Source organism: Puntigrus tetrazona, chromosome 4, assembly GCF_018831695.1.
Source record: "Puntigrus tetrazona isolate hp1 chromosome 4, ASM1883169v1, whole genome shotgun sequence".
Lineage (NCBI taxonomy): Eukaryota > Metazoa > Chordata > Actinopteri > Cypriniformes > Cyprinidae > Puntigrus > Puntigrus tetrazona.
In genome coordinates, this window is record NC_056702.1 from 5,070,316 (window position 1) to 5,096,476 (window position 26,161).

A 26,161-nucleotide genomic window follows, 5' to 3' on the forward strand; every position below is an offset into this window, starting at 1 on the left:
TCACCAGTCTGCTGGTAACCAACAATGAACGAAACAAAAGCAAGCCTCCATCAATTAACGCAGTAGCAATCAGGAATAAAGTATGAGAGAAAGCGTTTCAGGCTACTGCCATTTCAATGCACTCTTGGCTTCCATTATAAACTAACGATTGGACATCTGAGTGGCCAAAGCCTTCATGCTGTTTGCATCTTATAAAATCTACAGTGCATTTAGTCTCTTAGATAGAGGCTCCAGGGCCAGTGTGTGTGAATGTGTTCACCTTGTCAGTTTAATTGTTGAACTGTCACTCACAACAAGGCAACAAGGGTCCATTTGTATCCCCTCGGGCTGACGTCTGACATGTTCTCAATTCCAGCCATTTCTGGAGACTAACGCAAGACATAACGGAACGGATTGTGAACAACTTGTGCTTGGTGTCTGAGAAACTGTTAATGGGACTTTGCATCATGAATCCATTATATTATACACATTCTATAACTATTACAAATGTAAATAATTTCATTATGTGCTTTCACCATTATTGGGGAAAAGGAAATATTTATTATTAAACAACTTATATATATATATATATATATATATATATATATATATATATATATATATATATATATATATATATATATATATTTTTTTTTTTTTTTTTTTTTTTATCTTAAAAATAATAAAAGTGTCACATGTAATAATTGGTAAGATGTATTTTGGACCTGAAATCCTTATTTGTTTAAGAGTTATGTTTTAAAGACTGATGGTTTAGGGGTTATTTTTATTTTAACATTACTCAGACCAAAAACAAAACAAACAAAAAAACAAACTGAGAGAATTATCTATTTTATCATCTGTCTGAAAGGTTTAATTGCTGCAGTCCAATTTTATACAGAATTACTTTTGGAAATTATCAGAAAAGCTTTATAAGTGCTTTTTTCTGTTCGAAAATTGGCTGTTTTCTGTGTTTAGGTAGAACCCAATTAAAACGAATTTCGGCCCATAATCAGGATTCAGCAGCATCTAACAGCACATCAGGCGCTTGTAGTCAACTGCACTAGTATGGTTTAGGTATAATGAGGACTTCCCACCGATGTCCTCAAAACTGAAGTCAAAATGAAGAAATGTCCTGATATGCATGTCTGAACAATTTCTTTTTCAGACTGTACATTTTTAGAAGAAATAACAGCTTTGGTTCGAACTGATGCAATTAGCTGATCAGACCTAAAGACCAGACAAACTTCCTTTATGAATTTCTGTTGATCTCAAATTCTCTGGGTTTCTATTTCTTTTCATACGAATACTCCACTTGGCATGTATCCTTTTTACTTTCACATTTCAACCTGTAACCTCTTTCTATAAACATTCACAGAAGTAATCCTCGCCTAAGATTTTAGCAGACAGCATTTTAGCTCTGCTGAAACCAATCCTGTCTTGCATCTCTCGCTCTGCCCGCCTTTGGTTTTGCGGTAATGCCGTCCTGATCAGTGTGAGCCAGAGGTTATTCTGTGATATATGAGTGTTGTCATGTTGAGGGGATGTAGTGGACAGGGAGCTCGTCTCTCCATTATGAGGGTCGTCATCGTCACCCTGCAATGCTTCAAAGACATTGTGGTTCATGGATCAATCACGGAGCTGCCAGGTGCCAAACACCAAGAAAAAATTGTGGATCGAATAATAAGAAAATAGGTTATAATGCTCTACTCACAACCGCTCCAGTGAACATGTGCACACAATGCTTCCATATGCATCTGAGTCATAAACAACACATGTCTCCTTCGATAATTGAACTCGTAAGGATAATCTTCAGTTCAGTTATCTATTAACTTTAATCACACACACGCACACATAGACAACTCTTTACTTTAATCTTCAGTTCAGGTCATCTACACAATTTAATCAAAAGATGCACACATTAATACATACACAAAAAAAAAAAATATTATGCCAAAAAGTGACATAAAACATAAACGTTAAAAGATTAAAACCTAGTAAAAAAGGAAATATATTTTCAGGTTATTTAAAAATTAGGAAAAATGTGTATGTGGGTCGAAGACAAAAAAGGGGTTAACCATAAAAACAATAAGTGTAATACATTTTTTACAAGTTACATTAATTGTGATTATTCTTTTATATATTTTAACATTTACATGTCAGAATGAGCATGTTGTTTGGATTTGTTTAGTTTTACTGAATGACAATTTGGACATTTTATTCTTAAAAAACCTTAAAAGTAGACACTTAATGTCTTTGACCAATGTACATTTGCATTTTTTAATCAATTAATAAAAGCACTAGCTTAGTTTTCAACATACCACTAATGAGTCAGAATCTCTATCACTGTTCACAATGAGCATTATGCAGTAAACAACTTAATCCATTACTGTCTGTAATTCTTAAACACTGGCGAGAGCACTCTCACATCTAAAGCACAGCGCCGACTTTCCAAGCAACTGACAGAGGTGCCGGCGGTGGATATGTATTGATATGAGGAACCAGAAATAGACATTTTGCCCCTTGGATCAGAGCACAGAAATCATCTTTGATTAGAGCTCTCTTGCCTGATATCCTTTGACACACACACGCACACATACAAAACTCATGAATAAACAAGACTGGTGTAATTGTGTGTGTGAAAGGAGGGGGAAAAAAGTTCACGTAGGGCTGATGTGAAAACTGAGGGCATAATATATAATAAATCATCATCTGTAGCTTTCTGTTTTCAACACTAGAATAACCCGTTTGAACATCAACACATTTTGAAGTAACATCGTGTTCAGATCTTGTCTAGTTTGTGGAGGAATGACTAATATGCTAATATTTTTTTGCTAAAAGAGCAAACACCATGTCTAAGCATCCCAGTGAGCCTAAACGTCTTATTATTATTATTATTATTCACAATTCTTATTAGCAAAATTCATAAAATTGGTATTATTCACAATCGTGTTTGGTGACACAGGTGGTACAGAAATGACACACATCAGCGTTAATGATGTTAAAGCAGGTACAATTTTTAAGACACACGTCCTATTTATTTAGCATGTGTCCTATCCAGTCTACTTGATGCTATGAAGCTCTAGGATTAGTGACGACACCCACTTCATGTGTTATGACAGCATTCCTATCACTTACAGAGCTTCGGCTCTAATACCTTGGAATTATACATTTGACTTTGACTCGCAATCACTTCACGTTGGTGGCGCTAAACCTGTTTTTTAATCCAAGTACCGCACGTCACATTCGGTCATTCAAAACTGTCTAGGACTTAAGCTTGCTTGCCTATTCCCATCACAGAGTCTAATTTAAGAATGCCATATCGTAAATCGCTAGTAAGAACAGAGAAACGTGACGGTGAATTTTAATGTTGACATTCATTACAATGATCAATGACGAGTAAGTCATTATGGTAAATACAGGCCCTAAATACAAGTCTTTCTCCTGCCATCTGCAAACACTGTCCTGCTCTGAAAAAAACATAAAAAGCCTATTTGTTTCACACATAAAATACTATAAAGCTATGTTTCCTTATTCATTTTTTAACTCATCATTTTAAAGCAACATGTTAATGGTGGGCAGGAATTATGGATGGATGGATGGATGGATGGATGGATGGATGGATGGATGGATGGATGGATAGATAGATAGATAGATAGATAGATAGATAGATAGATAGATAGATAGATAGATAGATAGATAGATAGATAGATAGATAGATAGATAGATAGATATGCATTTCATAAAGTCTGAACTTTAAAAAAACAATGGGAAAAACAGCTGATTATTAAATCACTACAATCCATTTTCTTTGTAAATTGCCCAGTGGTAACTAAGTTCTGTCCACAGGAAACGGTATTTCTATGAATGAGTGTCCAGACGCCCACTCCACACATCATGAGTCATTGACTGAGACTTGGTGTTCTCAGAGTCAGTGGGTGCCGCCAACTGTGCGCTGTTAGATCACTGCACTATGAGACACAACCCGAGTTGACTCTCACAGACATGTGCACCAAAAACAGCATTACGCCGCCTGGAATTTAAACAAGCTAATATCAATGCTGCAGGTGCAGAGGCAGATTAAAACAGCATTTATTAATGATTGACCTTAAAACTTTGCAGTTAATCATACACATTATGACAGCAAGCTTCACTAAATTACATCAGTATTGTTCTATATCTTCCTTTCTCAGCCATTGGTGCATGACACCCATTTATTTTCACTACAAATCATAATTTTCCAAATTCGTGATGAAATGAAAAAACACAGGTGATTCTGGGCCTTGAAGCAGTATTTAGCAAATATCGGCAATATGCCCTAAAGTGAGACTGCTCACCATCTGGCTCATAATCATTGGTCTTTTAACAGCAGGCTAAACATCTGTGGTCAGAGTCTGATGTCCATTACGGGGGAAGGCAGGGCTCTGCTGTTGGCTTGAGCAGTGACAGGCTTGAAATTTGAGAATAAGGATCATCAAGGGGGAGGTAGATTGATGCCCTTATGGTCGGGCTAAAGCTGTTTGATACCGTCGGCTAGACACAGGTCCCATCTCAATTTGGTGAGCAGTGGAGATAAGCCTGCCAGTGCTGTGTGCTAAACCGATCCATTCATCCTGGTGCCAATAGAGCGATAAGAAGCCCAGCTTGAGAGTGAGAGCTAGAGGGGTTGCAGCCATATCTTGCTTACACTGTACATTTTAGCAAAGTGCAAAAAAAAAAAAAAACCTCCAACAGAACTGCCTCCATTTACACCACACATAAATGCACAAACATAACAATTAAAGGAATAGTTCACCTAAAAATGATAATTCAATGAAAATGTATTCACCCTCAGACCATCCATTTGAACAGATTTGGAGAAATCTAGCATTACATCACTTGCTCATCAATGGATCCTTAGCAGTGAATGGGTGCCGTCAGAATGAGAGTCCAAACAGCTGATCAAAAACAACACAATAAATCAAAAGATGACTCCTGTCCACGAATTAATGTTTTGTGAAACTAAAAACTAGGCCTATGTCTTTGTAAGAAATAAATCTATATGGCTAAAACACCAGTCCTCTTTCCATAATATTGCTTCTGCTAGTTAAAAAAAAAAGCGGTCTTGTCTGAATCAGGAGAGAAATATGCGCAGATAAAGCACCATTTACAGATTAAAACAGTGAGAGAACAACAGGGGATAGACTTTCATTGGAGGAAGCATTACTATATAAAATGATGAATTTGTTTCTTACAAACACACAGCTTTTAGCTCAAGACATCAACTGTTGGACTCTAGAGGTGTGGATTAATGTGATGTTTTTATGAGCAGTTTGGACTCTTATTTTGAAGGCACCCATTCACTGCAGAGGATCTACTAGTGAGCAATTAATGCAAGAGGTTATCTATCTATCTATCTATCTATCTATCTATCTATCTATCTATCTATCTATCTATCTATCTATCTATCTATCTATCTATCTATCTATCTGCCATCTTCCATTTCATTACTGACTAAGAAGTTTGAGCCGCAGGGTGTAAAGATAGTTTGGGGGTTGCTTATTGTGGACTTGGCCTCCTGCGGTCTCTATGGAAACCTCCGTCTGCTTCGGCAGTCTCTGTAAGAATTTAATAGGTATACCTGCGTTCCCACGGTGACCAGACGGCAGATAAAGCTGGTGTCAGTCACAGCTGTTCTTTGAGAACTCATCCTTTATTGTCGGAGCACACTCATGATTTAATTGCTTGTGAGTAACACATCGCATTACAACACCATCCAGCTGAACCGCAATGAATAGAGCAGTGATTAAAATGAGCACAATATCTGTATTGTGGAGCAAAGTGGTGAATTTTTTTTCTACTCTCTAGTCTATTGGCCACAGCAGAGCAGCAGTATGACCTAACGTGGCCCTAATTTGATGATCTTATTGGTTCATTAATATGTGCTGAAGAAAGCCAAAATGTCATTTAAGAATTGATGTTGTTTTTAAATTGTATTTTACATAAACGATGCATAAAGAGACCGAGATAGAGACATAACACACAATATAGTTGTCTAGATCTTCTTAGTCACAGGTTTCCACCTTGTGACCAAAATGTGAACTGCAAGTGTGGATAATGCAACCTGATCAAACCTCAGTTAGTCCCCGCTGTTACTTTTGAGCATTAATAGGTTTTGGGTTTTACAATATTATTAAAATAACACAAAAAATTAAGAACTGTGATAAATGACATTTTAGAGAGAGGGGCAGCTAAATGGTTTAGGGATACAGCATCAAACCTATGACAGTGACTTCATTTTGGTGAATTTATGGTCCAGCATCATAGTCGGGGCTTAGCCTAAAACAGAATTATGCCATCAATTAGGACACATTTTTTTTTAATAAACATATCTTAGAAAAGAACATTACTGGTGTGCATCTCAAGACAAAACAAATGCACTGACATGCTTTCAGATCAGCCAATGCAAGTTTCTCTCAATTGAAACAGCTCAGATTTACATTTTAGTCTAGGACTAGGCTTAGGCCTAGGTCTGTGTGAAACGGGGTTGCAAATTCTAGCCGGTCCCCGAGCAGACAATCACGAAAAAAGTATTTAAATTAAATTATAATTTACTGTTGTCCCAGGGTTCTGATTTAAAATAGCTGGATAATACAAAACTATACATGAAGCTGAGACTCTTCAGTAAGTACTGTAGGTAAATAAGCAAGCAGTTCTCTAACCTGTAAGATCCACAATGTTCATATCTGGAGGACTTGTCAGACTTTAGCTGAAAAAGGACAAAAAAAGTACATTATGAACGTTGCATTCACAACTCCAGACCCAATAAATAAGCAAACAAATAAACCCATTTTTTTCCTCATTGTGCACTACTTTGTGTTGATTCATTATATACTGATAACGGAAGCTTAATCATGGACACACACAAAAAAAACTGAAAAAAATAAATAAAATAATTTGTCAAAAGCTGTTTGACAATAAACGCTGCAACGCCGTTTTATATCCAGCTGATGGCAGTAAAGTAAAAGCAATATATGATCACCCAAAGAAAGGGGTCAAACGTGTGGTACTATATAGTACAGTATAGTATAGTACTATACGGTACTAATTACAGAACCTGACCAAAGACAGGCATTCATTTTGATTGATTTGATATAAAATATTTTCATTCACAGGACAACCAATTAATGCTATTAAATTAAATTTAGTTAGGGCATGCAATGTCATACATACAATGTATTTTATGCATGACATGTCAATAACATATCCATAACACTGTAATGAGCCAAAGTACAGTGTAGAAGCTCAAACAGCACCATGGACAGCGACCGTCACCATTTAGGAATCGTGTAAGCAGATTAAAACAAAGCGGTATCAATACAAGAATACAAGAAAATACAACAGAATCAGTAATTGTAAACAGTTCACACACTCCCTTCATCTTCAGCTAGCTCCTCTTCTCCATACTCTGTTATTACAAAAAAGAAACTAAAATTTGGTCACTCCTTTAAATGACATATAAGATATATATTTAAGAAAAACATTTGTTTTAGATGGAATATAGAATACGCCTGATTTAAACATGAGACTCAACCCTTACTGCTCCAACATTTTGTTCACAAATTATATTATTATCATTCGTCAGTGTTTCTTCTAAAAATGTACAGCAGATGCGTATTATGCAAATATGTGTCATGCCGAAACAAAAATGTAAAAATGTGACTGTAAAAATCACCTTCTCTCATGGTTGTGGCATCATCGTAGGTCTCATTCATGCAATCTGTGGAAGAAAACAGAGATAGCATCACTCTCTCTAAACTTTGTCCTGCTTTATAATTATTTTTTAAATTATCATTTAAGTATGGAAAATTCTTACAATTCAGGCTATCTTTGTTGGCATATTCTTCTGGAGACTGCTGGTCCATTTTGTCTGTGTAAATGATGACCAATAAACTCTAAGACATATCCATTACAACAGTTCTAAACAAACACAGTGGACTAAACAACATGGTGGAGTTTCATGTGAGAGAACAATAAGGGATGGACTCTCGTTCTGATGGCACCCATTCATTGCAAAGAATCCATTGGTAAGCAAGTGATGTAATGCTAAATCCAAACTTCTCCAATAAAGAAACAAACTCATCTACAACTTAGATTGCCTGAAATTTTTATTTTTGATGAACCGTTCCTTTAATAAGAGAGTTCAGAAATGTTGACTTGGATATCTTCACTTGCTCAAACCTCCCCCACAGACCAGCACCTGTGTGCTCTCACCCTGACTGCAGCTTGCACAAACACATTATGGCAGAAAAACACGGCAATGTGGTTTTCACTACTAAATTCTGTGGTTAAAAGCAGGAAGCCTAACAGTATTAACATATCTTTAACTTTAACTGTCAAAAAAGATGTAGAATCATTAGACATCTTAGCATAGTAAAATTAACAAGTACTTTCAATTATAAATTCAACATTTTATCACAACAGTATAAAATGTTTTCCCAATAATAATAAAAGTTATAATTTAAACAGACTCACCCCTCTGAGTGAGGTGTTTGTTAATGGGTTTGTGCTGAATCTCCTCATAAATGGCCTCAGTCGTCGTCCTGTGTCTCCTCTTAGAGAGAGCTGTGAGTGTAGACAGACAAACACATGACTGATCACACACTGAATAAAACACAATATGACAGTCTCTGGATCTCTCCTACCTCTCCTCATCACTCTGTTCTGCTGAATCAGTATAAGCAGTGGCACTAAGAGCAGTAAGAGCACAACTCCCAGAACAATCACAAGCTCTGGGGAGACGGAGAGAGACTCTGCTGGAGGAGTTTGTGAAAGAGAGACTGATGTTGAGCGCACTGGAGGAGAAACTGATGTTGTTGTGTCAGGAGTAGAGGACACTGACACATCTGAAACATCTGTGATAAGAGACAAACATTAACACTCGTGCAAATTTGAATAGCACTGATGATCAAATATTTGTTCTTGTTCTGCTGTGACCTGCACAGGTGAGTCCAGCGTGCTCTTTGTGGGAGCAGTCAGTGTGGTTTTTCAGGGAGAGAGGACAGTCCCACAGGTGAATCTCATTCCCTCTGCACTCGACTCTGTTCATCCACACAACACCTTCACCAGCACCAAAGACTGAATTCCCATCAGCCCTCAGTGCTGCTCCACAACCCAGCTGTCTGCAGACCACCTGAGCATCTCTGATGTCCCACTGATCATCACAGACTGAGCCCCACACAGCGTTATGATACACCTCCAGCCTCCCAGAGCACCGGCCCTTACCTCCACTCAGTCTGAGAGGAACATGACCTAAAATATATACATCAAGAAACTCATCAATTATCACCTAACAGACAATTTAAAATTATTTAGTGAAGGAAAAAAAAGGTTAGCCATTTATTATTGCTCTTACTACAACATACTTGTGCACTGTCTCTGGTGAGGAGATGCTGAACATGTCAGACGACTCTGTGGAGACTCAAAACTATCTTTCGCTACAATTAAAACATGTGAAACTTAAACCTTAATTTTAGTTTAGAAACTAAACTTTAAGGAAAACAAAAAAATGTATTATTTTGATTTACTACATTAAATCAAATTTACCTCATTACATAATTAAATTAATTCTTACCAAAGCAATCGATATTAGCCACCTCATTATCATAACAGTTGTTCTGGCCCCAGGGTAAAGATGGACACTGCCACAATGTTTTGTCATGTTTTCGACATTTAAGATGATCTAACCAATTAGGAGCAGATCTCAGTCCTTCTGAATGTCTGGGTTCACTGCCAGATCCTCCACAGTTCAGTTCTTGACAGATCAGACTCGCTGTGTCTCTGTCCATCAGGTTCCAGCACACATTACCCCAGGATCCATTGTAGAAAACCTCCACATTCCCTTCACAGCCTTCAGTTAACCTGATCTCTTTAAACTCTACATAAAAGATATTGCATTCAGTTTAGTTCTTTCCATTTTTTAACTATTAAACTTGAGATAACTAATAAACTAAAAATGATTTGATTCTAAATCCAGCAAGATTAATATTTTAATTTTACATTTTGACAGTTGCAGTTACTTGGAAATTATTTGCAACTGATACAGAATTTGTGAGTTTTTACCTGAGCACACGACTCCTACATCCTCCTTGTGATTACAGTCATGTTGTCCCCAGCCTGGAGAAGAGCAGCTCCACAAGGACGTCTCATTCCCCTCACACTCCACCTCATCCAGCCATATGTGTCCAGAACCAGGACCAAACCAGGCTGGTACCTGCTGGTTACTGAGGGCCACTCCACACTGCAGCTGTCTGCACACCACATGGGCATCTTTAATATCCCAGGAGTCATCACACACTGTCCCCCATGAGCCGCCGTGAAAAACCTCCAGCCTCCCTGCACAGTCTCCCCCAGAACCCACCAGCCTGATGGACCCGCGACCTGATATTCAGAGAAAGAGAAACACATTATTGATCTCCAACAACTGAAGAATCTGTCCAGATGTTGTTGTTCTCACCAAGGCAGGTGATGGACAGCTGTTGTGTGGAGCTGCAGTTGAGAGTTTGTGGAGAGCTGCAGTTCCCCAGATGAGCTTCACTCCCAGAGCACTGGAAGCCCGTCACACACTCATGACTGTGTTCAGGACTGGATGAAGAGGAGCCGGAGAAGTTGAGCGCAGAGCCACAGCCCAGCTGTCTGCAGACCACAGAGGATTCAGTGAGACTCCAGGAGTCCAGCAGAACTCTCCTCCAGACCTGATGGATGAAAACCTCCAGCTCCCCCTCACACTGTCTCTCTCCAGACAACCACACCAGACCGTCATGAAGAGCCAGAGAGGACTCTGAGTGAAATGTGTGGCATTGTATTAAGATAGTATAAGGAACCGTATCAGAATTTTTTAAAAATAAAATGCTCTCACTAAAGCAGATGACTCCAACATCTCTTCTATGAGAACGTTCAGCTCGACTCCATGAAGAGATGAAACATTCTGAGAGTTTTGTTTCATTCCCGTCACAATCAAACACATCAGCCAAGATTTCACCACTTCCCTCTCCAAACCAGTCTGATCCCACAACAGACACAGCAATCCCACAATTCAGCTGTCTACAGAGGACACTGGCCGCTCTCATATCCCAGCATGCATCACACACTGTGCCCCATTCATTGAGGAACTGAAGCTCCACTCTTCCTGAACAAGTGTCTGGTCCATTTACCAGCCTGAAATCTGTGTAACCTGTGCAAAGGATATTGAAATAAAACATAATAGTTTACAAGCACTTACTTTTCTTTAGAATTTCTTCATGTGTATATTACAGGAAATAAAAGTTTAAATGTTACTCAACCAGAGCAAATTACTCCTACAGCATTGTCAGGGGAACATTGTTTAGGTGAAGACTTGGATGTAGAACAGAACGCAAAGTGTGATTCATTTCCTCTGCACTGAATCTCTTCTGTAAACATCTCAGTGTCTCCTTTTCCAAAAGCAGCTTCTCTCAGCACCTGTACAGGAGCCCCACAGTCCAGCTCTCTACACACAACCTCTGCATCCTGCTGGTCAAAGACAGACTCACACACTGACATCCACTTCTTTATGTTAAGTATCTCTAATCTTCCAGCGCAAATATGAGATCCATTAACGAGTCTGGGAAGACGACCTGTGATTTCAAATTATATGAATAAATATTAACACAAATATGACAACTTGAAGATCAATTCTCTTCTGTGTTTTACTCACACCAACAAAACATTTATACTTACCTAAGCAGATGACTCCAGCATCTTCATTATGTTCACAGTTACTACTACCCCATGCTTTTGATTTACATTTCTTCAGTGTTGACTCTAATCCAGTACACTTCACTTCGTCCATCCAGATTTTTCCTGATCCTTTTCCAAAATAAGCAAGACCAACTGCACGTAATGCTTTACCACATTTCAGCTCATTACATACCACTCCAGCAGCTTTACTATCCCAGCCATCATCACACACTGTCCCCCACTGTCCATTGTGAAAAACCTCTACTCTACCAGCACAAGGATTGTAATCACCAACCAACCTCACGTTGCCTGTACACAAAAGACATGAGAGTGTTTTTTGAATAAGCATTCACAGGTAATTTATTGTCTCAAAACTTTTGGCTCTAGACATGCCCCTGCTCTGAGCAACACAGAGGTGTCTAGCTTTTCTGAAAATATCAGCAAACTGATAATACAAAAACTTTTGTTTTTGTTTTTACTTCATGTAATAAAAAAAATTACACTGGAAAAGTACTGAAGTCTGATCAATTTCACCAGCCAGTAACGTTCAAGCTAGGGTGGAGCCACTGTCTATATAGGTTGGCAATCAGCATTAGTATTTAAGAATCTTTTGTGGTTTAAGACACAACACAGCAGCACATGCAGTGTCTCCTTTCACAGAACTGGTTAGGTACATAACCAGAGATGTTCCCTATCAAGTTCAGTCTCTCGACACTGTGTAGATTATGCTTGAGGAACGAGACCAGTTCAGCTGTATTGTATTCCTCAAACCTGGTCAGAAGAGTCTAATGAGCCATATCCAATAGAGTCGAGCCTGTTATCTGATTCATAGCCCCGCTGTAGTCGAGCAGGATTTAGCACAGTAATAAAGCATTGCTGGGCCAGTACAGAATTTACCACTTTATACATAATAAAAACAGCTCGCCTAATGCGGTCAAAAACATCTCATGCACGTATAGAGAGCCGCTAACTATAATTTTCTATTATAGGCCACTGAAACATATAAACATGTATTTTTTTATACTTTATAAAGTGAAAGCTTTCCATTTCAGACAAAATATACATTCGTTGAACATACCATAATTTAAAAAAAATACCTGGATGGAATTTTCCATACATTACTGACATCAGCTGAAGTCTATTACTAATTAGAAAGCAATCCTGCAGTTAAAATTAATATTAGCTGGTCCAGGTCCAACACCTACTAAAATTATTATTTATTATTTGTTTTGTTTTGTTTGTATGTATGTATGAATTATTTGGGTTGTTTTTGACATCTGTCAAACCTTTATATTTAGCAACTCAGATAAATTGGGATGTGCTCAAAATTGATGTGTGTGTGTCTGTGTATGTTTTTCTTTTCTGTGAAGAACTGTTTTTATGAATAATTAAAACAAATAAAGCAAGAAATCAGTAAGATAGAATTGAACTGAAGTTAAATATTACCCAGGCAGTTTAGCTGAAGATTCACCTACCTGCAGTTATGAATATAACGAGTGTAGATATTAAGAGGACTGTCAGAGAGATCTTCATTTTCCTCTCTCTCTTCTCTACAACTTCTCATCAGCTTCTTTAGTGATTGTGGAGAAAAATTAATTTCTTGTCTCTCAGGATTAACTTTTAAGAATTAACAGAGAAAATCAGCAGCTTCAGCAGCTTCAGTGACAAGTTCTTTTCCGACAGAAGAATGCTCGGTTTTCTTTATATTTGTCAAGAAAACGTCATTACTGATGTACTCCTCCTCCACTAGAGACATTTCCGAGAAGAAGGCTGCAAAAGTTAAAGTGCTGACAAAGTCACCCAGCTGTGATTGTGGGAAACACTTAAGTGTACATTCAGCATCAAAGTCTGACACCTGCAAAAAAAAGAAAAAAAAAAAAAAAAAAAAAGAGATAAAAGCACTGATAACTAACTGCTGATGAGAAGCACAGACAGCGATGCTGGCTTGAGATGTTTATCATAGGTTAATAAAGAAAAACATGGCATAATTTGTTAAAAATAAATCATATTATTTTACAGAATTATATATTTTTTTTGTGCAAGTTGAAATAAGAAAAAATGTAATCCATGCACAAAATCTGATTTTAATTCTTTAACAGAAAACAAGGACATCTACTCAAAACAATCACATAGGAAGCAAACTTAAAACAAATATTTAAAACAAACAAGCTCTACTGTACTCTACTTTACTCAATATGCTCAGAGCTAATATTTGTAAATGTATACGCTACAGTCCAACAAAATTAGGGGAAAAAAAAGGTCCACCAGCAGTGGGTCTACATTTGAAAGTGATATTTCTATAAGTGCTGTACATTGTTACAGTTTGGGATGGTGGAGTGAGGGATGTGGGGAAGAATAAACTAATCAAACTAAACTAGAAGAGGAAAATGACCAAATAAGGAAAATCAGGAAGGCACAACATCACAGGTGGCATCTCATAAAAGGCAAAGACTTTAAACTACTCACACAGTTATGTACAAAATGATTGAATAAAAAACAGAAATCATCTCAAATAGAAAGTATCATTGTAAAAAGCAATATATTTTGAAAAGGACATAAAAGCAAAGCATTTCTTTTACCCAGTCATCGCTGGTGTCCAATAGAAGTACCTTTTTCAGCAGGATAAACCTCGATCTAAAGTGACCTCCCTTCACCTCAGGACATGCTGCGAACATGTTGGTGCCAGATACCACAGCAACCCTTCAGGGCACTTGCAGCACGCAGAGGACCAACAGCAATTAGACAGGTTGTTATTAGGTTTTGGTTATCTGTGTATTTTATTGCATTTATCTTGCAGCCAATAAACATTACTGACACATAGCATAATGTAATGCCACTGTCTTGCATTACAATATTTTATTTTATTTTGCAAGCATATTTATTGTTGCTTTGATGGTATTTCAAAACAAGCAAGCCAATAAAGTACCTTGAAATTCTAAACTGCACATGAACCCACAATTAGTAAGTAGCAGTACCAAAAGGTAAACCTACTAATAAATGAAGACTAAAGTAAAAGTGACTAAAGTAAATACAACTCATTACAGCTCTGCATTTATTGGATGTTTATTTAAAAATATATTTTGATTAAAAAGTTAAGTAAAAAAAGTCAAGACAGATACATTTTTATTGATGGCAGGGTTTGGGACAGTTTATCTTCTGACTCCAGCATCTCTAATATGGTACCATCCTGCTGACCTACAGTCCTTTATAGTGGATTCTGAACAAACACATTTGACAAGACTACAGATTGCTCTTGAACTTCGGCCGAAGTGTGCCTTAGAAAGAGCATCTACAGGTTCTCCACAGTTCAGCTCTCTTCAGATCAATGCAGCATCAGACATATCCCTGTCTTTTTTTGTTCTGAGCCTCAGAATGTTTCCTTCTATTTATTTTGAGACTGTGTTTGTGACAATGTCGAAGGGTGAGCAATTGTTATACTCCAAACTACTTTATATTCGCTTAAAATAAAATACATTTTGAACTTGAAAAATTCAATTGAAAAACGTTCCTTTCATTCACAGTCAGTAGCCTATCATTGCATATAAGTAAATAATATAGCTGGCATAGTAAAGTTTAAAGTTTTTTTCTGCTTAAAAGTTCATATAAAACTGAGAAAAAAACCCCATTGCAAGTCACAACAGACATAAGCAAAATATTAAAGCTAATCTCTGACAAAATAAATAATAATAAAAGGTTAAGAAAACAGGAAACCAAACATTTAAACCTGACCCTGAACTGTAGTAATCATGACAATCAACTCACTAAATGATGGTTTGTGTAATTATGTTGTATCAAGATATGTTTATGAATCTAAAGTAAATTAATCAAAAACAATGAAAAAACCCTCCAGAAACTTCAGTCAGAAGTGTGGCCCCTGCTTCATCATTTCACTCCTCCCCTACATCATCATAGTCTGCAAAAAATAGATGAATAAAAATAAATAAAAAAACATTTTAATATTGTGACTGCATGAGCGTTTTTTATTTTATTTAAATCAGCAAATGTTCTATTACACACGTACATACATACATACATACATAAGCAGGTATGGACAATTCATTTCCAACTCAATTCTAAGTTTAGATTAATGTAAATTAATTGTAAGTGTAAATGCGTATAAAAAAAACAAAAAACCTTTACCTAACAGGTTTCTCTCATCTTCATTGTTGTTCTCCACATCATCATCATCATCATACTCCTCCTGATTTTCCTCTTAAAAAAAAGCTCATTTTAATGTGTAACACAGCTTTCATACTGTAGGTATCTTTCTCCTCGTGACGGTCTGAGACTATTAGACTAAACCTGATTAAGCCATGATGATTCTTTAATTGTAAAAAAGCATGTTTAATATATCATAGAAAGTAATACCTAACTAAAAACAAAGTTCTGTGTGACCCACCTGCTTGAGAGCACTGTCTACTAATGATGACATCATCGTAACCGTCTGGTGTGTCCACTACACACACACACACACACACACACACACACACACACACACATTATAAGCTCTTACATATAAAATAGCATACTGTTTTTATTTATCTTTTTTAATACCATAGTTCTGTCCACTAGTAATGGCATCATCATAATAGTCCTCTGGAGTGTCTTCTAGAAATTTAACGCAAAACAATTGTTTATAATAATTCATAGATTGTACAATTTATGAGAGAGAGCTACAAGGACAGAAGAGCGCCAGCACCTTTCTGGTGATCTGATTTTAATCCATCAATGATGACATCATCATAGTATCCTGGTGTGATTTCATTCAGCAGCCCCCCAACCAACCCCAAAAAAGAATAAAAGGAAAAAAACTAAGTACTTATGATAATAATCATTTTGGCATGCATTTCCTGCAAGTTGTGAATTTCACTGTTTACACTGGTTTATCAAGTTTGTAATCACCTGAGAGAAGCTCATCAATATCTTCATACCCAGAATTCTGTTCTTCAGAGATCAAACTCACTGTTAAAGAAGAGCAGAGCAGTCAGAAGCATGTTCATCATTACAGACTGAATTTTTCTTTCCTTCAAGTCATGAGGCACTACGATATTAAAAGCAAGTCAAAAAGGATTAAAGGTAAGTCAATAGGATTTTTGTTCTTTTTATTTTGTAAATGTGTCATCATTGTTGAGATCACCCTATCTTTAGAGGGGTCATCAGATGATTATTTTCCAAGAGTTGGTATGATTCTTTAGGGACTTATTGAAAAGACAGGGACAGTGGCAATATACAGAAAGTGCAGGCAGTGCAGCTGCACTGGGGCCTGTATGCTGGTGGGGCCCGCAGCGTGGGTGGGAAAGATGTCTCTTTCTTTCAGGAACATCCACTTGTGCACTCTTTTAAGATCAAGGAATAATTCACCCCAAAAAAGAATTTCCCCCTATTTTACTTACCCCGAATCCATTCTAGATGTATATCACTTTCTTCTTTCAGACGAACACAGTCTGAGATTTTCAGATATCGGATGTCTCTACAAGTACTGCAAAATAAAACTAACCTAACATTTGTATAGGTTAGTTTTACTTTGACTATACACGACATATGATCTAAGTTGCGTCATATGTCAAACTTGCGTTATACACCTAAGATGGCTTCGGAGTGAGTACAATATGAAATAATTTTCATTTTTGAGCTAACTATTCTTTTAAGACTTGATTACTTGGATCAGGTGAGTTTAATTAGTATTGCATCCTAGTTACATTTTTTACCATTCTCCCATGACACCTCACCTGTCTGAGTGACATGATTGTGTCTGTGATAAATTTCCTCATAAACTGGCTCTGTAGGTGTCTTGTGAAGTCCTGTGTACCAGTCAGAGAGAGCTGTGAGTGTAGAGAGACAAACACATGACTGATCACACACTGAATAAAACACAATATGACAGTCTCTGGATCTCTCCTACCTCTCCTCATCACTCTGTTCTGCTGAATCAGTATAAGCAGTGGCACTAAGAGCAGTAAGAGCACAACTCCCAGAACAATCACAAGCTCTGGGGAGACGGAGAGAGACTCTGCTGGAGGAGTTTGTGAAAGAGAGACTGATGTTGAGCGCACTGGAGGAGAAACTGATGTTGTTGTGTCAGGAGTAGAGGACACTGACACATCTGAAACATCTGTGATAAGAGACAAACATTAACACTCGTGCAAATTTGAATAGCACTGATGATCAAATATTTGTTCTTGTTCTGCTGTGACCTGCACAGGTGAGTCCAGCGTGCTCTTTGTGGGAGCAGTCAGTGTGGTTTTTCAGGGAGAGAGGACAGTCCCACAGGTGAATCTCATTCCCTCTGCACTCGACTCTGTTCATCCACACAACACCTTCACCAGCACCAAAGACTGAATTCCCATCAGCCCTCAGTGCTGCTCCACAACCCAGCTGTCTGCAGACCACCTGAGCATCTCTGATGTCCCACTGATCATCACAGACTGAGCCCCACACAGCGTTATGATACACCTCCAGCCTCCCAGAGCACCGGCCCTTACCTCCACTCAGTCTGAGAGGAACATGATCTGAAACACACATCAACAAGAGTCTGACCATATTCAGCACATTGTTTAAAAAACACACACACTTTGTGGCTGTGTAACATTTGGACCAATCATATTTAACAAATAATCCCTAATGTCTCTTCACACAACCAAAGTGCTACTAAAAGAACAACAAGGTTATGTAGAAACTTCTGAAATGCATCTAACCACATCTGATAACAATAATTCATTGCTCAGCAGAATCTAGGCTGAGCAACTTTGACTGCATTTCCCTTTTGGAAAGACACATAATGTCCTCAACAATGGACTCTTTAATTTACAGGAAAACCTTTCTGTGAAAGAACACACACAGGTCATTGTGTCAGGACAACATTGGAATTCATCACTCTTCAAACTCAAAGAAAGTGATTGCAAGTCCAACAGCTCGAAACCATCAAGACTTCCATTCGAGACTGCATACACACCAAAGCAATGCAAGTATTGTACATTTAACTAAACAAAACGAAAGGTTTAGTATGTAAGTTATAGGCCCCATTGTAAAATGGCACTGAAGGTTTACAGATAGTTAACTGACACTTTTCATAGCTTAATTCTTTGGTTTTCCTGACAGTCTTTCCATCAAAATGGGGATCTATCTATCGCCCTTTCTACGAGTTAATATGAACTTACAATGAACGAACAAATGAGTTGATGGCAATGTAGCTGATACAAATAATTGTAATAAATCATAATTAATTGAAATTATTTATATACATTTCCCTTTTGAGCTGATTTGCTGATTTTTTTCTCTAGAAAATGTTCAGTTATCAATCAGTTAGTCAGATGTATATGTAGGATAAGAAGTAATAAACATTAATGCTATTTGTTGTCAAATAAACTTACTTGAATGTTGTCTCTGGTGAGGAGATGCTGAACATGTCAGATGGCCCTGTGGAGACTGACTCTTCTCCTCTGAGATTATAACATGATTACCATTTGACAGGTTAATTAATGTATTTTTGCATTATTTATTTAACATTTCAGAAACAATATATCTTATACATTTCACATTTCACATAAAAATCTTGATCACAATCATAAAAATTCTGCACAATCCTTATATGTACAGAAACGTCCCTACATGGTTAAAAATCTTACCTGAGCAGGTGATTTTGGCGGCTTTATTATCACAGTCATTCTGTCCCCAGGGTGAAGAGGGACACTGCCATAAATTGGAATCGTGTCGTCGACACTTAAGTTTATCCAGCCAATTACGAGACTTCAGTCCCTCTGAATAACTGGGTTCACTGCCAGATCTTCCACAGTTCAGTTCTTGACAGATCAGACTCGCTGTGTCTCTGTCCATCTGGTTCCAGCACACATTACCCCAGGATCCATTGTAGAAAACCTCCACATTCCCTTCACAGCCTTCAGTTAACCTGATCTCTTTAAACTCTAGATAAAAGATATTGCATTTAGTTTAGTTATTTTCATTTTTTGCATTAATTTATCTATTAAACTTGAGATAAACTTTAACTAACTAACTATTATTACTATTATTATTACTATTATAACTATTATAATATTATATTACTATTATAACTATTATTACTAAAATTATTTGATTCAAATCCAGCAAGATTAATATTTTAATTTTTAATTATTGAAAGTATCTATTGCTTGGAAATTATTTGCAACTGATACAAAATTTGTGAGTTTTTACCTGAGCACACGACTCCTACATCCTCCTTGTGATTACAGTCATGTTGTCCCCAGCCTGGAGAAGAGCAGCTCCACAGGGACGTCTCATTCCCCTCACACTCCACCTCATCCAGCCATATGTGTCCAGAACCAGGACCAAACCAGGCTGGTACCTGCTGGTTACTGAGGGCCACTCCACACTGCAGCTGTCTGCACACCACATGGGCATCTTTAATATCCCAGGAGTCATCACACACTGTCCCCCATGAGCCGCCGTGAAAAACCTCCAGCCTCCCTGCACAGTCTCCCCCAGAACCCACCAGCCTGATGGACCCGCGACCTGATATTCAGAGAAAGAGAAACACATTATTGATCTCCAACAACTGAAGAATCTGTCCAGATGTTGTTGTTCTCACCAAGGCAGGTGATGGACAGCTGTTGTGTGGAGCTGCAGTTGAGAGTTTGTGGAGAGCTGCAGTTCCCCAGATGAGCTTCACTCCCAGAGCACTGGAAGCCCGTCACACACTCATGACTGTGTTCAGGACTGGATGAAGAGGAGCCGGAGAAGTTGAGCGCAGAGCCACAGCCCAGCTGTCTGCAGACCACAGAGGATTCAGTGAGACTCCAGGAGTCCAGCAGAACTCTCCTCCAGACCTGATGGAAGAAAACCTCCAGCTCCCCCTCACACTGTCTCTCTCCAGACAACCGCACCAGACCATCATGAAGAGCCAGAGAGGAACCTGAAGAGAAGATCTCATGTTTAACTAAAATAGGGATTATGTTAGACCATTGTGAAACAGTCTTAAATCTTATTGGTAGCATAATAGTTTTAGCATCAAATATGTTTACCAGAGCAGATAACTCCAACATCTCTTCTATGAGAACGTTCAGCTCGACTCCATGAAGAGATGAAACATTCTGAGAGTTTTGTTTCATTCCCGTCACAATCAAACACATCAGCCCAGATTTCACCACTTCCCTCTCCAAACCAGTCTGATCCCACAACAGACACAGCAATCCCACAATTCAGCTGTCTACAGAGGACACTGGCAGCTCTCATATCCCAGCATGCAACACACACTGTGCCCCATTCATTGAGGAACTGAAGCTCCACTCTTCCTGAACAAGAGTCTGCACTGTTTACCAGTTTAAGATCTATGTAACCTGAATAAAGAACAAAGATGTCAGAAAAACAAAGTATAATGCAGCTGACAGTGAAAAAGTTATATTTCACATAATACAAATTAAGAGACATAGAGTTAGTATACTTGGAGACAGAATTAATATACTTTACCAGAACAGATAAGTCCCACAACTTTGTCACTGGTACAGTTATGGTTGTGTGATATTGAGCAAAATGAAATCTGAGACTCATCTCCTCTGCACTGAATCTCTCGTGTCCACATCTGAGTGTCTCCTTTTCCAAAAGCAGCTTCTCTCAGCACCTGTACAGGAGCCCCACAGTCCAGCTCTCTACACACAACCTCTGCATCCTGCTGGTCAAAGACAGACTCACACACTGACATCCACGACTGATCATGAAGTATCTCTAACCTCCCAGAGCACAGATGAAATCCATTAATGAGTCTGGAAGACTTATGACCTGTTTATATTAAGCAAAGGAACCACAATGCACAGTACACCAAAATAAATGCTAAATAGTTAAATATCACACTTAAAACCTGAAGAAATTTCAAAATACAACAAAACAAATCAAGTAGTTTTTCAAACAAAACAGTAATTCATCACATTTAAAAAGAAAACAAGTTAAATTGTTTACCTGAACAGATGACACCAGCATCAAGACTGTGAGTACATTCGTGTTTTCTCCATCCTGATGAACCACAGTTCTTGAGTGTAGACTCTGATCCAGTACAAATCACGAGATACATCCATATTGGTCCTGATCCTTGTCCAAAGTGAGCACCACCCAGAGCATCTACAGGTTCTCCACAGTCCAGTTCTCTACACACCACTGCAGCTTCAGACATATCCCAACCAAGATCACACACTGTTCCCCACTGACCTCTGTGAAGAACCTCCACTCTACCAGCACAGCGACTGTGACCATCAACCAACCTCACATTCTTTTTATCTAAGTGACAGAAGAACAGAGATAAAACTGTGGGTGTGTCTCTCTAAGCTCTCTAATGAATCACTATGCTGCATACACAATTTTTACACAGCACACTGGTTCAATATAGATTTGAACACTACTTTTTCAATTTCCATTGACATCACTATGTGCTTGTGTGGGTTTATGTTATCTATTTTTCATGCTTTAGAATTTTCATTAAGGAAGCATACTGAATATTTGGTTTTACAGAGGGATTTAAGAGAGCAAATAATTTTTCTATTGAGGCAGCCCTTAAAATGGCTAGGTCTCTCCCTGGTTAGTGATTAGATGCACCCTAGTAGAAACAAAACATAAGATACTACTCTAATATTATTTTAACTCTCACCAGCACAGAACAGCCCCTGATTATCATCACGTGAACAACTGTCTCTGTGTAAGGATGTTGGACACATTTGAATCTGAGACTCATTTCCTCTGCACTGAATCTCTCGTGTCCACATCTGAGTGTCTCCTTTGTCAAAAGCAGCTTCTCTCAGCACCTGTACAGGAGCCCCACAGTCCAGCTCTCTACACACAACCTCTGCATCCTGCTGGTCAAAGACAGACTCACACACTGACATCCATGACTGATTTTGAAGTGTCTCTAACCTCCCAGAGCAACTGGAATTTCCAATAAGCCTGACACCTAAAGTAGCAAAAAAAAAAAACATAAAAAAGGGTGACACTGCTTTCATCAAATTTGGTTGTTATTAAATGTGTACTTTTAATTTTATTGTGAACAGGGAAATATTTGGTTACCCAGTTTCAAATAATTCTTAACTACTCTGACACAAAACGGGAATAAAAAAAAACAAAACACAAGAGTAAATAAAGAAATGACTAGCTTTTTAATTTTGAGATGAATTATTCCTTTGAGGCTGGTGGATCAACAGTGATGACAAAAAAGGATTGAATTTACCTGAGCAGATGACTCCAGCGTCTTTAGTATGATCACAGGGAAATGGGCCCCATTCTACCGCTCCACAGTTCTTCAGTGAAGGTTCTGATCCAATACATAACTTGCGATTTGTCCAGATTTGTCCAGATCCTGGTCCAAAATGAGCATCACCCAGAGCATCTACAGGTTCTCCACAGTCCAGTTCTTTACACACCACTGCAGCATCAGACATATCCCAAAAACTATCACACACTGTTCCCCACTGACCTCTGTGAAGAACCTCCACTCTACCAGCACAGTGACCAGTACCATTAACCAACCTCACTCTCACACTTCCTATAATGAACAAATAGATAGAAGAAAAAATATATAGCCAAAGGGAAAAAAGTACCACACCAAGACAGAGATAGAGAGAGAACTAACAGATTAATGTTAACATAGTGTTTTTGTTGTTATTGTTAAGGAAATGCTCAAACCTGCACACATCAGTTGAGCACTGTTTTCATGTGAACAGTTGTTATCATGTGATGGAGATGTTGGACAGAGGTGAATCTGAGACTCATTTCCTCTGCACTGAATCTCTCGTGTCCACATCTGAGTGTCTCCTTTGTCAAAAGCAGCTTCTCTCAGCACCTGTACAGGAGCCCCACAGTCCAGCTCTCTACACACAACCTCTGCATCCTGCTGGTCAAAGACAGACTCACACACTGACATCCACGACTGATCATGAAGTATCTCTAACCTCCCAGAGCAGCGAGAGCCTCCAACCAACCTAACTTCTGTTTAAAAAAATCAATAAAAACAGAGAAAATAACAACTTGTATATAAGGGAACTTCAGAATCAGGTCATATATATCATATAATGAGAAATCATATTTTCCTTGGTCCTCTGAAATAAAATATATTTATTATATACAAATCTACAAATTCAGCAAAATTTTGTTCACAGTTCAAAAGTAAGCTTTACAAAAACATACCCTATACAGTGCATTGTTGTTCTTACTCTACTTTTAACAAGGCATATTTTAGCAGTTTGCTTGGTCAAAATATAGGTAGAAAAACATCAGGGAAAAAAATGATGACTGCTTTTGGTGGAGCTGTTTTTTTCCAATAAGACAAGATCTTTAGCTTACCTGAACAAATGACTTGAGCGTTTTTTTCAAGACACTTGTCATAAATAAGTGAATACATGGATCCACATTTTTTAAGTGCTGACTCCAATCCAGTACACTTTGCATGTTTAATCCAGAATGGTTCTGATCCCAGACCAAAATGAGCACCACTCAGAGCATCTACAGGTTCTCCACAGTCCAGTTCTCTACACACCACTGCAGCATCAGCTAAATCCCAGCCATCGCCACACACTGTTCCCCACTGACCTCTGTGAAGAACCTCCACTCTACCAGCACAGCGACTGGGACCATCAACCAACCTCACATGTATTATCTCTGCATATGTAAGAGAGTGCAAAAGGAACATTGTACATTTTAACTGTTAAAAATTTAAATTAAATTAAATATGTTCTGCTTTACTTTAAATTATTACCAGTGCACAGCAAGGAAATGTTGTGTACATTAGAACAGTTGTGTATGTGTGAGGATGATGTTGGACAGAGGTGAATCTGAGACTCATCTCCTCTGCACTGAATCTCTCGTGTCCACATCTGAGTGTCTCCTTTGTCAAAAGCAGCTTCTCTCAGCACCTGTACAGGAGCCCCACAGTCCAGCTCTCTACACACAACCTCTGCATCCTGCTGGTCAAAGACAGACTCACACACTGACATCCACGACTGATCATGAAGTATCTCTAACCTCCCAGAGCAGCGGGAACCTCCAACCAGCCTGACTCCTGAAAAAGAAAAAAACAACTTCAGCAAAATTATGGCTTAAAAATATTGTGCTTTAAAATAGTGATTCATAGAAGCCAATAATGACATGACTAAGAATGTGCAAAATACTTTACCTGAGCAAATGACACCAGCATCTTTATTGTGAGAACAGTAGTTTTTTCTCCACCCTGATGATGCACAGCTCTTCAGTGTAGATTCTGATCCAGTACACATTGCAAAACTTATCCAGATTGGTCCTGATCCTGGTCCAAAGTGAGCATCACCCAGAGCATCTACAGGTTCTCCACAGTCCAGTTCTCTACACACCACTGCAGCATCAGCCATATCCCAGAAATCATCACACACTGTTCCCCACCGACCTCTGTGAAGAACCTCTACTCGACCAGAACAGCGATTGGGACCACCGGCCAACCTCACATTCTTTTCATCTAAGTGACAGAGGAGTACAGAGAGACTGTGGGTGCACCTATTTAAATGAATATTCAGAGCTCAATCAAAACTGAACTCAATCAACATCTTTTTGTTATGTTGATTAATACAACATGATAAAAATCATGCTGAATCCCTCTAAAAGGCTACAAATCTAGTCTTGGCAATTAAAAAAGTAGTTAAAAAAGTACAGTAATAACCCACGTATGTATTGTTTTTATTTTATCAAAAACATTACATTGTTTATGAATGGGGAAATTTCCATCCAAATTTACTTTGATCCAAACGTTTTCTCCAAATATATAAAACTAAAACTGTGCATTTCTTTTTTTCTCTTAAATCTTAAAATAAATCTGCCGACAGAGGTACAATCCAGCACAGTTTTTTTAAATCAGTGTACAATTTCTTTACTTCTCCGTTTTGATGATCACTCTTTTGTGTGTTAAACACAATCTATTACATAGACTTCATTTTAATGGCAAAAAACATGAAAAATATATAATCATAGTCTATGACAAAAATACTAAATCAACTAGAAGATAATTGGTCAGCAAAAGCTACCGGATATCATGTGCATATAAATAGCGAAAACTTGTGGTATAGATACGAAAAATGGAATTTGGTGTGTTTATGTTACGCAGTGGGCATAGGGTTGCGGGGTAGATGCATATCATATGCACTCGAAAACTGCGCATTAAATGCACGCCAAACGTGTATATTAATACCACAAGCTATCATTTTTATTTGGTGTCCTATCTGCACACATTTTCATGAGATCGGGCTGGAAAAAGATACTCTAAAAAATCACGGATGTACAATAGTTGTATAAAATTTAGCGAAACATCGTTATTTACAAATAGAAATGAATAAGTTTAGCCTAGGACTAAATCTCGTAAAATGTTACATGCTGCTGTTTGCATTGTTGTAAAATACATTCATGATAAAAGAAGTACAAATATATACTATAAAATTAAAAGACATTGCTTCTG

At 38.0% G+C, this 26,161-nt stretch overlaps 2 protein-coding genes across 2 annotated transcripts; both read right to left on the reverse strand.

Moving 5' to 3' along the window:
* Positions 1-7,336: 7,336 nt before the first annotated feature.
* LOC122343475 (scavenger receptor cysteine-rich type 1 protein M130-like) lies at positions 7,337-13,360 on the reverse strand. Its single transcript, XM_043237960.1, has 12 exons — positions 13,188-13,360; positions 11,713-12,021; positions 11,298-11,609; positions 10,472-11,188; positions 10,078-10,395; positions 9,590-9,892; positions 9,381-9,452; positions 8,953-9,267; positions 8,661-8,870; positions 8,491-8,580; positions 7,691-7,885; positions 7,337-7,423 (listed from the first exon to the last, which is right to left on the reverse strand). The coding sequence occupies exons 1-12, from the start codon at positions 13,243-13,245 to the stop codon at positions 7,380-7,382; spliced, it is 2,943 nt and encodes a 980-aa protein (XP_043093895.1). The 5' UTR covers positions 13,246-13,360; the 3' UTR covers positions 7,337-7,379.
* Positions 13,361-14,774: 1,414 nt separating this feature from the next.
* Positions 14,775-24,325, reverse strand: LOC122343483 (scavenger receptor cysteine-rich type 1 protein M130-like). Its single transcript, XM_043237970.1, has 20 exons — positions 24,028-24,325; positions 23,371-23,673; positions 22,916-23,230; positions 22,343-22,642; positions 21,661-21,975; positions 21,175-21,483; positions 20,730-21,044; positions 20,297-20,620; positions 19,903-20,220; positions 19,338-19,634; positions 19,083-19,151; positions 17,907-18,221; positions 17,615-17,824; positions 17,442-17,534; positions 16,615-16,674; positions 16,412-16,462; positions 16,267-16,320; positions 16,112-16,168; positions 15,853-15,924; positions 14,775-15,625 (listed from the first exon to the last, which is right to left on the reverse strand). Exons 1-20 carry the CDS (start codon positions 24,083-24,085, stop codon positions 15,600-15,602), a joined length of 3,861 nt encoding a protein of 1,286 aa, XP_043093905.1. The 5' UTR covers positions 24,086-24,325; the 3' UTR covers positions 14,775-15,599.
* Positions 24,326-26,161: the final 1,836 nt, after the last annotated feature.